Source organism: Lepidochelys kempii, chromosome 5 (genome assembly GCF_965140285.1).
Source record: "Lepidochelys kempii isolate rLepKem1 chromosome 5, rLepKem1.hap1, whole genome shotgun sequence".
Lineage (NCBI taxonomy): Eukaryota > Metazoa > Chordata > Testudines > Cheloniidae > Lepidochelys > Lepidochelys kempii.
The window spans coordinates 51,583,006-51,598,416 of record NC_136384.1 but is presented as its reverse complement, the minus strand read 5'-3'; the positions used below and the strand labels follow the sequence as shown (position 1 = coordinate 51,598,416).

The 15,411-nt window shown below is 38.5% G+C and overlaps 1 protein-coding gene across 7 annotated transcripts in view; it reads right to left on the bottom strand.

The window, feature by feature from the left end:
* MSH3 (mutS homolog 3) overlaps nt 1-15,411 on the bottom strand; it is a 190,369-nt gene that overhangs the window by 95,985 nt on the left and 78,973 nt on the right. For all 7 annotated transcript variants that reach the window (XM_073344375.2, XM_073344373.2, XM_078852790.1 and 4 more), the window contains 2 exons: nt 10,810-10,942; nt 2,459-2,646 (listed from right to left, as the gene is read on the bottom strand). In XM_073344375.2, the coding sequence (XP_073200476.1) occupies nt 2,459-2,646; nt 10,810-10,942 (321 nt within the window). The remainder of the gene's footprint in view (nt 1-2,458; nt 2,647-10,809; nt 10,943-15,411) is intronic.

Here is a 15,411-nt window from a genome sequence, read left to right as displayed (position 1 = left end):
CTGATGCGTCATGACAACCTGACTACAGTCAATAGGATAAGAGGAAGAAGATTATTCTGTCATAGCTGTGAAATCTGATCCCTGAAGAGAAAATAAATCCAGGCATCTTACAAATAACGAAATTGTACCCAATGCAACTTCCCTTTTCACAAAAACAAAACTTGAACTAGAGCCAATAGCCAAGAGGATAACATTGAGATGAGCTCTGATTCTGAGATCCTAATATAGATATTATACAGGAGAAAGTAAAGCCAGTATTTTATAATACTGAATTTTTCAGAAACTATTTTACTACTGATTAGACCTATTTCCAGGGGAATTGAAGGAGAAAGACAGCTGCTAGCCAGCAGCTGATTATAAAAACTTTATCATTGCCTTGTGCCAGCCGCCTACTGAAAACAAAAAGAGCAGATTTCCAAAAATGGCAACTGCAGATATTTAGGCATTTTTAGGGTTTTAGAGTCAGTAGTACTTTTCAAAAGAATTTTTAGGAATACAATATAAAATATAACAAAAAAAAACAACACACACAGGGTGCCTATATGTATACAAAATACATGATGAACTGTGGTAAAATACAGGTTTTACTGGCACAAGTATGAAACTCCTGCATATGTTCGAAATGCATAAAGCCATGAGTAAGTTATCCTGGTTCACCAAAACAAATTCAAATAATCATTTGCATTATGGTATGTGGTGATATTTTCTGTTTGTACTCTTTTAGAGGAAACTTTTGATTTAGAAAAAAATTAGGCTAACATTTTCATTGGTTCTATTTTTCGTATTACTCCATCTACAACATCAAGCTGTCTTAGTTACCATGCACATAATGATAGAAAAATAAGTAGTAATATTTTTAAAAGTTCTAAAAAGTAGCTATAGTAGAGCTTTTCCATAAATCAGGTATCAGGATGATAAGGTCTTCTATCTCACACCCTGCCAGACCTATAAATGAATTCTATATATCAACAGAAAACCTATAATCCCAGCTATCCAACAGGACACACCAAGTGTTTGTAACTGCCCTTAAATCTGTCACTGGTCCAAGAGCAAATATTGGCAGTCCTAGATTTTGGCTCAGTTAATTTTTCAATCCCTGCTGCAGAGAAAGATGAAAACATTTTTCTGTCAATTACTTTAAAATTAACATCTATTTTAAAAGTACTCAGAGATTTGGAATATGAAATGTAATCCTGTTAAAGACAGATTAACCGGCAAATCATGAAGAGCAGATCAAGAGACAGAAGGTGCAAAATAAATAAAATTAATTTCAGGGCAGCTTACTTTGTCTGAGGCAAGGGATTTATTGTATTACTGTGCTGAACAAATATGGTATAAATAATTATATGGCACCTTTAATCAGAGGATCTCAAAGCACTTCACACACTAAGTTTCATAACACCCCTATGAGGTAAGTGGTATGTCCATTTCACAGATATGAAACCTTCACAGAAAGGTTCAGTGACATTTGCCCAAGGACACACAGGAAGTTGGGGCAGAGCTGGACACAAAGCTTGGAGGACACAATTCCAGGCTCATAATGTCCATTCTATAAACATATTAGGCACAAAAAGCTACACTGAAAGAATATTGAAGTTTTAAAGTCAAGCTCTCAAAACTGGTGAGGAGGGCAAAGGGAGAGCATTCCGAACAAAGGAGGACTGTCCCTTCTCTGAGTTCCTGTGCCTGGCATCATAGTGGCCTCTGGAACTCAGGAGAAGCAATTGCAGGGAAAGTCCTGCTTGGCACCTGCAGCCCTAAGTTGAAACATAGGCAGTTGTTTTGTGGGGCTGGTGCATGAACAGTCCAGTCAGCACACAGGAGCTGTGAGGGGATGGAGCACGCTGAGCACAGGCAGTATTTTCAGAAAATTTCGCTGCTGCCATACTCAAAAAATAACATCTTTTATTAGACCAACTTCTGTTGGTGAAAGAGACAAGCTTTTGAGCTCACACAGAGCTCTTCTTCAGGTCTTGGAAACGTACTAAGAGTGTCACAGCTCAATACAAGATGGAACAGATTGTAAACTACTTATGCTAAACAATCTGTTCCATCTTGTATTGAGCTGTGACACTCTTAATATGTTTCCCAGACTTGAAGAACTCCTCTGTGTGAGCTCAAACGCTTGTTTCTCTCACCAACAGAAGTTGGTTCAATAAAAGATATTATCTTACCCTCCTTAGCTCTAATATCCTTGGACCGACATGGCTACAACACTCCATAGGTAGCCTGAATGGTTTAAGTATAGCAAAGTTATAAGCAACCAAAAAGAGGTCTTTTAATGGAAAGTGTCAGGCAACCTTATATATAAGTGATTCCACCTATACCAGCTATAATGTACATTTTGTATTTATATATTACATAAATAAGGTATATTAACCAACATATACAATTCATACATCAAGTAAGTTCAGTAAGACAGACTACAATGCATGAAAGAACTGTTTTCTTTACTTACTTGGCCGCTTCTTCATTAAGTATCTGTAAATAATGTTTCACTGGAAAGAGGAGCTCAGGAATTTCCAAGAGGGCCACCTGCAGTAAAGGAGCTTTCACTTGGGAACGTATAGCTGGAACCAGAGCTTGGAGTTCTAACTCCAGGCGAGACAAAGTGCTGACTATCAAGAAGAACTCTTGAGTTGAACACTGAAAGTGGAAAAAGTTTTAGTTTAAATTGTTACAACATTGTACGTTCCAGGATACCCACATAACATCCTGTTTAACTTAGACAAGGTTCAGAGATAGTATTTCAATATGTAAAAATTACTCGATTTTATGTTCAAACGGTAAATCTGATGGATTTATTACTTATTACAGAAGCACCAAGGAACTGACTTAAAACGGGGCCCCATTGCGCTAAGCACTGTATAAACATGGAATAAGAGAGAGTCCCTTCCCCAAAGATCATATCATCTAAATAGACAGAACAGACAAAGGGTGAGGAAAAGGGATATAACATATGAGCACTGATGAGGAAGCAAAAGGGGTTTGCAGCAAACAACCAATAAGAATAGTAAAGAAACTGTCCAGAGTGAAAACTGCAGAAAGCAGTCTGATGCCATCAGCAATATCCAACAATCCCTGCTTAAATTGCTCCTGGAGCAACTCTTACCAGATTTAGTCTCAAGCTGGCTCCTCTCTGCAGTTTCTTTCCCCAACAGCACATGGATTGGGGCTAGAAGGGACGTCACCACATGAGTCCTAATGCCCCGAGAAAATAATGGCTTTCCCTGCACAGTTCTGGGTCTGGGGAGTGCTAGGGGTGATCAGGGGAGTCCCCCCGCCTCTTCCCAGTGCAGCAATACGAGTTAAAATATAATTCTCTCCCTTTCTCACCTTAGCAGAGAGTTATTAGTATGACCAAATGTTAGATGTTTCAATGCAGATCACAGATCAAATGACTTCATATAGTGGATTCAGTTTCCCTACACTACTAAATCTGTTGGACAACAGAAAACCTGAATGTATTGAATCAGTCCTAAAATCATTTATGAAAGCATTAAAGAGTGTGAAGATATGCTCCATAATGATCAGAAAACTTCCTATTAGATTTTGTTAAGATGTATGTAAAAGAGTGTGTAGTATATGAAGGAACATGGAGTAGGCAAAGTCAGCAAAGGCAATTACACCAGTGAGAAGGGAAGCTTTGCAAAGAGCTGCAGAGCTACAAATATAAATATTGCAGATACCAGAAGATAATGCTCAGAAACCATCCATCAGTTTCTCAAACAGAGAAAATTTCACAAGCAGAACTGGAATATCCCAAGACATTTGCATGTAAACATTTATGGACTCTGATTTTAGAGAGACAACTAACTATACATCTAAAACCACAAAAGAGATGCTTTATTTTCATATTGGTTTATGAAAAGATTATATATGAGACAACTCATATTCTCACTGGATAACTTACAGCTCTCTGTATGAAGAGAAAATTATATTCTAGCTGGTCCATATCAGCTTTTCAAAAATGGAAAGCAACCGACCTCCCTTAAAAACTGAATAAAATAATTCCTAGTGCTTTCAACAAATTGCTCCCTAAAAGCTAAACACAGAGAGGGTAATCGATTTTTTCAGATGGCTTCTGAGGAGCATTCCTACTGGAAATAAAGACTTATCACTGAGAACTCTCTTACTCACTTTCTTTTGTGTTGCTGAAATCAAAATGAGATTACAGCTATACCACCACCTGGATCTAAAATTATCTTTAAAAGGAAATTTCTACATATCTCGAGAGACTAATCATTACCTTAAATTCTACAGCTCAGTTCATCTATATACTGTTTATCTATATACTGTTTTCAGTTAATGAGAAATAAAAGTATAAAGTTTTAATTTCCTTTTTCCAAGGTGCGTATTAGGTTATCCTAAATTAATACTTTGCTGAGTATATATCCAAGTCATAAAACTCTAAATTAATTACATGCATATTTTTACCTGTGTTTCATTAAAAAGTTTCAACTTAATTGTCAACAATTTGGTATCAATAAATGAGTCAGAGTGCTGAGACTGCAAAATTCATTATGCTCATTTATCATAAAAATGTAACAGGAATCTTTACAACTCACATAAGCGTGATAGTGTCTTAAACAATTAATATAAGATTGAATTAATAAATTATGAACTGTTTATGTCTGCTTTAATATTTGGTCTATTAGGTATATTTTTAAGTGATCTTTTTTATTTGATACATTTTCTGAATGTATAGTTTTAATACTCCTTGCTATGTGATATACTGTATACAATTTACACAAGTCATCTTCTTTGGGTTTTATTTAAAGACAAACAAATAACTTTCCACATTCCCTCATTTCATTTCCTTTTTGTTAACCTTTCTATTTATTCACATAGCCCAGAAAGACAAAAACAAACAAACAAAAAAGTATCTTTCCACTTGAAGTTTGTTCCATTGTGTGAATCAGAAAATACAGGTTTTCTGTACAGGATACCCCAAAGAGAGGCAGAGGTCTGTTAGATGCTCTCCTTGGGTACATCTACACAGAAATTAAACACCCGCAGCTGGCCTGGATCAGCAGGTTCAGGCTGAGGGGCTGTGAAATAGTTTTGTAGACTTTTGGGCTCGGGCTGGTTCCCAAGCTGTGGTACCCTGCAATTAGGGAGGGTCCTAGAGCCTGGGTTCCAGCCCAAGCCCAAATGTCTACCCAGCAATTTTTAGTTCCACAACCTAAACCTCGTGAGCCCAAGTCAGCTGACCCGGGCCAGCCACAGGTCTTTTATTCCAGTGCAGACATACCCCTTGTGACTTGATGGTATGGTACAAATTAGAGACAGAAAACACCTATTAGTTCATCTCCATGCAACTACCTGATTGTTCTCTATGGTACATTTCCTAATGTTTTTATGTAGTCTAATATTTTGTCCAGTTTTTGTTCAGTCTTGCAACACTAAAAAACCCAAGAAATGGTGTTTTTGCCAATTTTCTTAGAAGCCTAATTCACAGCCTACTAAATCTCACTGAGTGGAAGTTTTGTGTGATATTCAACCTAAATATTCCTTTTCTTAAATAAATCCCAGTACTTCTAGTCATGTCTCTTTGCATTCACACTAAATAGCTCCTCTGCCTCCTGGCTGTTAATCTTCAAATAGGTGTAGCCTTATGTACTCCTCTGGTCATCATTTAACCAAGCTAATTATCTTTTGCCAAAGCAATCCACCCTGCCTCCTGAAGATACCCATTGATCTTTTCACTCACTAAAAGAAAAGGAGTACTTGTGGCACCTTAGAGACTAACACATTTATTTGAGCATACGCTTTCGTGAGCTACAGCTCACTTCATAGGATGCGTTCAGTGGAAAATACAGTGGGGAGATTTATATACATAGAGAACATGAAACAATGGGTGTTACCATACACACTGTAATGAGAAATCCATCTGATGAAGTGAGCTGTAGCTCCACGAAAGCTCATGCTCAAATAAATTTGTTAGTCTCTAAGGTGCCACAAGTACTCCCTTCCTTTTTGCGGATACAGACTAACACGGCTGCTACTCTGAAACTTTTCACTCACTGCAACTTAACAACATCTTTCTGATAATGTGATATTGTCTTACCCCATCATGTAAACACAGTGAAAACAAAAAGCAAATAATGAAATGACCCTTGAAGTCAACATTCACTGAAAATCTCTGATATACAGGCTAAATAAATACCAAAAACTTATGCCTGGAATCAAAATTCAAGGTAAAACATGGGGTGGAGAACAAACAAACTGAAGTCGTCATCTCTACAAACTAAAATGCAAACAATGGATAAGATACTGAAGGATGCCTAATAACTAATTAATACATTCATAGATGGAGCAAAAACTGATGTCCAACCATGCAGATACTGCAGTAGATTCTTGATGAATGCTACAAAGGGAGTAACAACAGTAGAACAAAACATGGAAGGCATAGACAACTGAGCTAATATTAATCACAAGAGTAACTTCTTGGCCCTATGCCATTTAACATTTTTATCAGTAGCCTGGAAGAAAACACAAAATCATCAATGATGAAGTGGGTACATGCCACAAAAATTTGGGGAGAGGTAAAGAATGAAGAGGACAGGTCACTGATTGCGAGTGATCTGGATCACTTGGTATGCAGATCACATACAATACAAGTTTTAATAGAGCTAATTGTAAATGTCTACATCTAGGAACAAAGAATGTAGACCATACTTATAGGATGGGAGACAAGGGGAACCAAAAAAAATATAAATAAATAATGATTTTTTAAAAAATAAAGAAATCAGATTTTTTAAAAAATTTAAACCTGATTTTTTAATTTAAATTATAATACATTTTTATTTTAAAAAATAAACCCATTTAAAATGAATCTGAATTTAATTAAAAATATATTAAGGCCTAAATGTCTTATAATTTTGTTGTCAATATGAAATATGTTTATGTATCCAAAATACTTAAGGTTGTTTTGTTTAATAAAAATAAATGTTATATGCTGTTTTGGGTGTTTAAGTAATTTCCAGTTACCATCCTAATGCAGCTTGACACAAAACGTGAGCAAAAAGTTAATTATCTAGTAAATAAAGCAATATATCATTCACCATTTTCTAACATACTAAAAATGTACAATACGAATATGAAAATAAGCAGCTATACAATTGCTTAAACAAACATATATAGTTATAGTGTACCAGCCTAGGTAGCAAAAATATGTACCAAATCTAGCATAAAGGCTCTATTTAGTTGTAAATCAACAGTTTTCACGGTTATGTCAAGCAATGAGAATGCACCTTTCTTTAGAAAATAAATGAAATAAAATGGAAAAGTTGATTAAAATCAATTATTAAATTGAGACTTTCCACTTGGTGATTTAAATCTACCCCCCCCCCCCCCGATGGGAGACTATCCCAGGAAGCAGTGACACTGAGAAAAGATTTGGGGGTTGTGGTGAATAATCAGCAGACCATGAGCTTCCAGTGTGGCACTGTGGCCAAAACAGCTAATGCAATTCTGGGATGTATAAATAGGAGGCTCTTGATTAAGAATAAAGAGGTTATTGTACCTCTTTTTGGCACTGGCGCCACCACTGCTGGAATACTGTTGTCCAGTTCTAGTGCACCCAATTCAAGAAGGATGTTGATAAATGGGAGAGGGTTCAGGGAAGAGCCATGAGAATTATAAAAGGATTAGAAAAACATGTCTTATAGTCAAAGACCTCAATCTATTTAACTTAAATAGAAGGGGGACTTGATTACCGTCTGTAAGTATCTACATGGGGGCAACAAATATTTAATAATGGGCTCTTCAATCTAGCAGAGAAGGATATAACATGATCCAGTGGCTGGAAGTTGAAGCTAGACAAATTCAGACTGAAAATAAGGCATAAATTGTTGACAATGAGGTTAATTAACCATTGGAACAATTTACCAAGGATCATGGTAGATTCTCTAGCACTGACAATTTTTAAATCAAGATTGGATGTTTTTCCTAAAAGGTATGCTCTAGGAATTATTTTGCAGAGTTTTAAACCCTGTGTTATATGGGAGGTCAGACTAAACGGCCACAGTGGACCCTTCTGGCCTTGGAATCTATGAATCTAGATTCCTGTCTGGTCACACACTGTCCAAGAGTGTGAATCCACTGGGATCGGTATCTTTGGAGAACTAAGCTTTTAGAAACTATTTTATTGCTAGCAAGCTTATTAAGGGAATTGGTAAATAGTTTCCGAGAGATAATGAAAATACCCCTTATTTACCTACTCAGGTTGTTACTGCATAATACTCTGGTTTGATTTTAGCACCAACAATGCTGAAAACTGACAGTTAAATAGAGTTTAAATTGGAACAGAAATATAAATGTAACACTGAAAAAATTGGGCTCCATGTAAGTGGGATTCAATCTTCAACAGTTTTTTTCTCCAATGAAAGAGAACACCCATCTTTATAAATTAGAAGCTTTGAAAAACAGTAAGAAAAATAAATTTATATGAAGTAGGTTTGGTGGAGGTCAGCGTCTGTTAAAGATCCTCCCATGATTGCACAATGGTAATTTTAAACTAACTTTGAACCACCTTTAGTATTAACTAGAAATCCATTAAACCCTAGAACAATAACTCATAGCTAAGGCTACCTTTCAGTTATGAGTATTTTTTGGAAAAGTCACAGGCAGTAAACAAAAAGTCATGGCCCATGACCTATCCATGACTTGTACTATATAACCCTAACTAGAAGTTGGGCCAGGGGGCCGTGGGTGCTCTGGGCAGGGCGGCCCAGGACATGCGCTGGTGCTGGGGGGATGAGGGAGGTTGGAGGGGCTGGCAAGGCTCCCTACCCGGCTCCATGCAGTTCCCCGGAAGCGGCCGACATGCCCTGCAGCTCCTACAGGGAGGGAAGACCAGTGGGGCTCCGCTCACTGCCCCCACAAGCTCTGGCTCCACAGTTCCCATTGGCCAGGAACTGCAGCCAATGGAAGCTGCGGGGGCGGTGCCTCCAGACAGGGGCAGCACATAGAACCCCCAGACCCCTCCGTCTAGGAACTGCAGGGACATGTCAGCCACTTCTGGGGATGCCTGCCCCCCACCAGGTAAGCACCGCCTCGCACCCCAGCCCCCTCCCACACCCAAACTGCCCCAGCAGCAGCTGGCGTGACTGGCCCAGGGTCTGCCTGATCTCCTCAGACAGCCCTGGAGCCAACCATACTGGCTGTTGCAGAAGTCACAGAGGTCATGGAAAGTCAAGGAATCCATGACTTCTGTGACCTCTGTGATAGACACGGAGCCTTACTCATAGCTGACAATGGCTGTGAACAATGGCACTCTCTCCATCAATGCTGAAAATGGTTTAGCTGCTGTGGTGCAGAAAGTATGCAAGACACCATATTGATGTGTGATGCCTAGTGCTCTTCCTTGAATACTGTTAAAAACAGTACACTAGCAGCTAAACTGTTTTCAACAAACCCTGAACGGACCAAAGAGATCCATTGCTCACTGCCACTGTCAACTACAGGTTATCATCCAAGTGAAAAGCTTTACAAATGAGAAAATGGGACCTAAAAATGCTCTGTATGTGACTGTACAATATCACCCCTCTCGAATACTAATTGCTACCTTTGGGTCTCAATGATGGTATACTATTTTTAGTTTAGAAAAGGTGAGGTATTTCATTGTAAGGCCATTGCGTCCAATTTTTTCCCCTGTGACTGCTCACGTTAACCAGGCTAGAAAGGGACAATTATTTAAATCTGCATTTAATATTGTTGGTCTAAAATTTGTGATGTTTTTGCTTTGGATAAATGCAGTTGCCACTGAAACTTCTGCATATTTATCACAGACTGAGTTAATGTGATCCAGGAACAGCTGGATTTGAACCAGCTTTTTCTAGTGAATTAGAATATATTGCGGGAAAATATATAACTAATTTAGAAATAAGAGGAGTGCCTTGCACTCTTGTGATTTAGACCCAACCATGCAGAGCACTCCGTATGGGTAGTCCTCTGCAGTCACCCACTGAAGTCCACATATCTCTGCATGGGCATAACATTGCAGAATTGGGGCACTAAGTAGTTATTCAAGTATCGACTTTCAAATTTTGAAAAAGACTAATATTTTTCACCACACCATCTACTGAAATTATAACTTTGTTATACCTCTGCCCACTTTTTTTTTTTTTTTAATCCAAAACAAATTGCCAACTTCTCTAAATTTAATGGGGGAAATAAAAGAACATGAAGTACAGCACACATGCTATTAGCACATTAATCTGCTTCAACTAAGAATCAGCAGTGTCTCGCTACAAGTAATTTTTATTAAAATGTTCAAGCAAGATCTAAATTACAGAATTTATAAACATATTAACTTTCAATTGAAAACAGTAACAGTTAACTACAGCAAAGTGGTTTTCAGGTATTGATGTTATTTTACATAAACATACACCATTTAAATGTGTTATTTTAGGGAACAACTGAATGCATACCAATCTATATGATTCCTCACCTGCTAATGTACCCAATAGACATCATTTGACCAAAGAAATCTATATATTTTGCATCAGCGACATGACCAAAATTTGTAATTGTTATCTAACACTGCTATGGCATTTCTGCTTAAAACAATATATTATCGATCCAACGGATGTAAAACTAGACTCTACTAAAGGAAAGAATGTTTGTTATTTTGTCTTCTATCCTGTTATTGTGTGAAACTTAACTTTAAAGTTTAGAAAAAGTAACTTGAAGTGGAGATGTTTTAACATTTCCTGTAAAACTTATGAAAACACATTTAAGCATACAGACAAATATTTAGAAAACAAGAGTTGGTGATAATGGTTTTGATAGATAACTATTTACCTTTTTGTGATAAATACTACAGAGTCCTCTCTCTATGTCTGGCATCTTACACAGATGATTTTGAATATGACCAAACACACTGGATTCTGACATGAGAATTTCAGACACAGCATCAAGTCGGGCATTTATTTCACTGTAAAACAACAACAATCATGAGATCTGTCATGAAAATTCCAACTTCTTTAACGGAGGGAACACTGTTGTCCAACATTTTGGACTATGGCTAAGCCCATACTAGCATATATAATGTTACATAAAATGTTTAAGACATTATTTATATTTGAGCATGATTAAAATGATCAAAAATCTCGAACACATTCTGGGAATAATTTCCACAGAGCTCCATGGGGTAAGGTTGTCAAGGTTGCCTACACACTTCTAGGGCCTTCACTGTTCTGGCTACACTGAGTAGTGCAGAAACAAGGAGCAGCATGTACAGTGATTCCCACTGGGCTCTTTGCGTTCTAACTTAAATTGTGCAAGGCTCGCTTCCAACTACGGCAAGCCCCATAGGCTATGGTGGTAGAGTTTATAACTTTAGCAAGACCTACAATCTGGAGTTTACAACACCTGCAAACCATATATACTTTATCAATATATCTTATTACTTTAATGAAGCCTCAAATATGGTACTGCTCAGACTGAATACAAGCTTGTTATCCTCCTCCACCACTCAAGAACCATATTTGAGGCTTTCCATGGAAGTTCTAGGTTCCCCCGACACAACCTTTAGAAGTTATGACTCTGGAGTAGTAGTGAAGAAATACACGACTGATAGAAGTTACATACAAACTTGGTTCATACTCTTGGGTTTTAAGGGCATGAAAACAGTGCACACACTTTAACCACTAAGGAAATTCTCAGGGAAAATAAATTTAAGGAATACTGACTATTGAGATTATCATCATTCCCTTCAAAATAATGTTTCTAGATTTTTTTTTTAAAGAAATGCTAGAAACAAAAGAAAGTTGCTTTCAAGTTTCCAGCTCTAACTCTGTTCCTATAGCCTCAGCTACTCTCCACGTTTCTGTTATATATCTCATTACCCTACCCCATCCACATTTCCAAAATAGATCAGAGTGCACCACAACCCACACATTTATATCAGTGGCGCGTATCCTCTGCAGCATGATGGGCATATTGACAACTTGCCAGGATCCTAAAGGTTCCACCTAATTTGCATACAAGTCCCTGTACAGATTAGGATAAAGGTGTTTAAAATAAAATAAAGACATGTTAGCTAACATGTTTTAGTTTATGGGTGTTCAAACACTTATTAGCATCTCATCTCTAGGGGTGACTACAACAGTCTTCCACAATTATATTGGACAGAATAATATTGAGGGTTTTTTTTTTTAAGTATGGATGTTATCATTTACGCAGAATATTAGAAAAAAGATGGCTGAGGTAGTACCTTGTATTGGACCTTAAGAACAACTCTGTGTAAGCTCGAAAGCTTGTCTCTCACCAACAGAGGTTGGTCCAGCAGAAGATATTGTTCATTAAGACTGTAACTTTTTGGGAAAGGGACCTCTCTTTTTTTATTTGTAACATAACACAAACCCATATATTACAGAAATAATAAATCTGCCATGCTAATCACCACTACAGACCACTAAAGAAGCACTACCTGTTGCAAATTCAGGGAAATACCAGGATTCCATGCTTTCCAGTAGATTCAAGATCAGGACACTTTGGCCTTGAAGGAAGCAAGGCCCATATACTTGAAATTCCATTGATCCACAAATTAAAATAAGCATGTCAGATATTGATGTGCAATCAATACACATGAATATGTTACTAGCGAGAAGCAGATCCCTTTCTTTGCTGCATCCTTGAACTTCAGAGCAATGTCTTCAGAAAAATCTGTTACCCCTTGTTGGTAGACAATTGGGTCAGAGTTCAATTTGTAGACTTCTCAGCTGACTGTCTGATTTGCATCTATCATACAAACGTAAAATAAAAAAAATCTCCAGTGGTGAAGGGCCTTGATGACTGTTATAACTGCAAAAAGAAAAGGAGTACTTGTGGCACCTTAGAGATTAACCAATTTGAGCATAAGCTTTCGTGAGCTACAGCTCACTTCATCGGATGCACCTGAAGAACTTCAAAATGTGATGTCAGTGACTATTTCAACTTGCACACTGGCCTTTTTAAACCAATGATTTTGGGCAGGCAATGTACAATCAAGAAAAACAACTTACTGCTTGTGGTGTCTACCTTCATATTCAAACTGGCTATATTTCATATCATTCTGATGAGACAAAGCTGGGGGGTTGCAAACACTTTGGAGGATAGAACTGAAATTCAAAGGGATCTTGATAAATTGGAGAACTGGGCTATAGATAACAATGAAATTCAATAGAGACAAATGTAAGGTGCTACACTTAGGGAAGAAAAAACAAAGGCACAAATACAGAATGGGGGATAACTAGCTTGGCAGCAGCACTCCTGAAAAGGATTTGGGAGTTGTGGTGGATCACAACCTTATCATGACTCAACAATGCGATGCTGTTGCCAAAAAAAAAAAAAACAACCACAAATGCAATTTTGGGTTGCATTAACAGAGGCATAATGTGCAAGTCACAGGAGGTGATAGTACTGCTCTACTCGGCGCTGGTTAGACTTCAGCTGGAATACTGTGTCCAGTTTTGGTCAACGCTGTATAGAAAGGACGTAGAGAAACTGGAAAGGATTCAGAGGCAAGCAACAAAGATAATTAAAATGGATGGAATGCAAGCCATATGAGCAAAGGCTGAAGGAACTGGGTATGTTATTTTGGAAAAGAGGAAATTAAGGGGGGATATGATAGCAGTCTTAGATACTTGAAAGGCTGCCATAAAAAATATGGAGAAAAGTTGTTCTCTCTTGCCACAGGGAGCAGGACAAGGGGCAATGGCTTCAAGCTACAGGATAGCAGACTTAGATTAAATCTCAGGAAAAACTTCCTAACTGTAAGAACAGTAGGACAATGTAACAGACTGCCTCAGGAAGTCGTGGAATCTCCTTCACTGGAGGTTTTCAAAAAGAGGCTAGATAGCCATCTGTCTTGCATGTTTAGATACAACAAATCCTGCAACTTGGCAGGGGGTTAGACTAAATGACCCTTGTGGTCCCTTCTAATCCTAGGATTATGTCTCGTCCTAGTATATTTTTAAGATAGAGCAATTGTTTCTTTTCACAGCAAGTAAATGACAGAGCCTTTGTTTCTGACAACTATTTTCTCATCTTCATTTAACTAAAACAAATCAACCATGTATATTAAAAAAAACTTCACAAATATACTTTCACCTGTCTGATGCACATTGCTCAGCAACATTTTCCAACTTTTTAACTATTCCTCCACCTATACACGAATCATAGAATATCAGGGTTGGAAGGGACCTCAGGAGGTCATCTAGTCCAACCCCCTGCTCAAAAGCAGGACCCATACCCAATTAAATCATCCCAGCCAGGGCTTTGTCAAGCCTGACCTTAAAAACTTCTAAGGAAGGAGATTCCACCACCTCCCTAGGTAACACATTCCAGTGTTTCACCACCCTCCTAGTGAAAAAGTTTTTCCTAATATCCAACCTAAACCTCCCCCACTGCAACTTGAGACCATTACTCCTTGTCCTGTCCTCTTCTACCACTGAGAATAGTCTAGAACCATCCTCTCTGGAACCACCTCTCAGGTAGTTGAAAGCAGCTATCAAATCCCCCCTCATTCTTCTCTTCTGCAGACTAAACAATCCCAGTTCCCTCAGCCTCTCCTCATAAGTCATGTGTTCCAGACCCCTAATCATTTTTGTTGCCCTCCGCTGGACTCTCTCCAATTTATCCACATCCTTCTTGTAGTGTGGGGCCCAAAACTGGACACAGTACTCCAGATGAGGCCTCACCAATGTCGAATAGAGGGGGACAATCACGTCTCTCGATCTGCTCGCTATGCCCCTACTTATACATCCCAAAATGCCATTGGCCTTCTTGGCAACAAGGGCACACTGCTGACTCATATCCAGCTTCTCGTCCACTGTCACCCCAGGTCCTTTTCCGCAGAACTGCTGCCTACCCATTCGGTCCCTAGTCTGTAGCTGTGCATTGGGTTCTTCCGTCCTAAGTGCAGGACCCTGCACTTATCCTTATTGAACCTCAGCAGATTTCTTTTGGCCCAATCCTCCAATTTGTCTAGGTCCCTCTGTATCCTATCCCTGCCCTCCAACGTATCTACCACTCCTCCCAGTTTAGTATCATCCGCAAATTTGCTGAGAGTGCAATCTACACCATCCTCCAGATCATTTATGAAAATATTGAACAAGAGAGTCTCCTTCAGTCTCCTCCCTCTGGTCCAATGTCCATGAAGAAAGGGCTTGCTGCAGCCACACTTCTTCTCAGCAATTCTTCCCCCCAAGTCTGGTTCTAGGAGTGGGCAAGCAGGACAGTCACTATGAGTGCTGTACCTCTGGGTTGTTCCATCCTTTTGTTTTGCTCTGATCTGATTGGTCCACCATTTCTGTTCTGCTCTGGCCAGCTGAATTTACTTTCTTCCTCTGTTGCTTGGTCAGATGGTTGAGGTTAGAGCAGATGCCAAAAACATTTTTCCCCTGGCCAGCAAAACAGCTG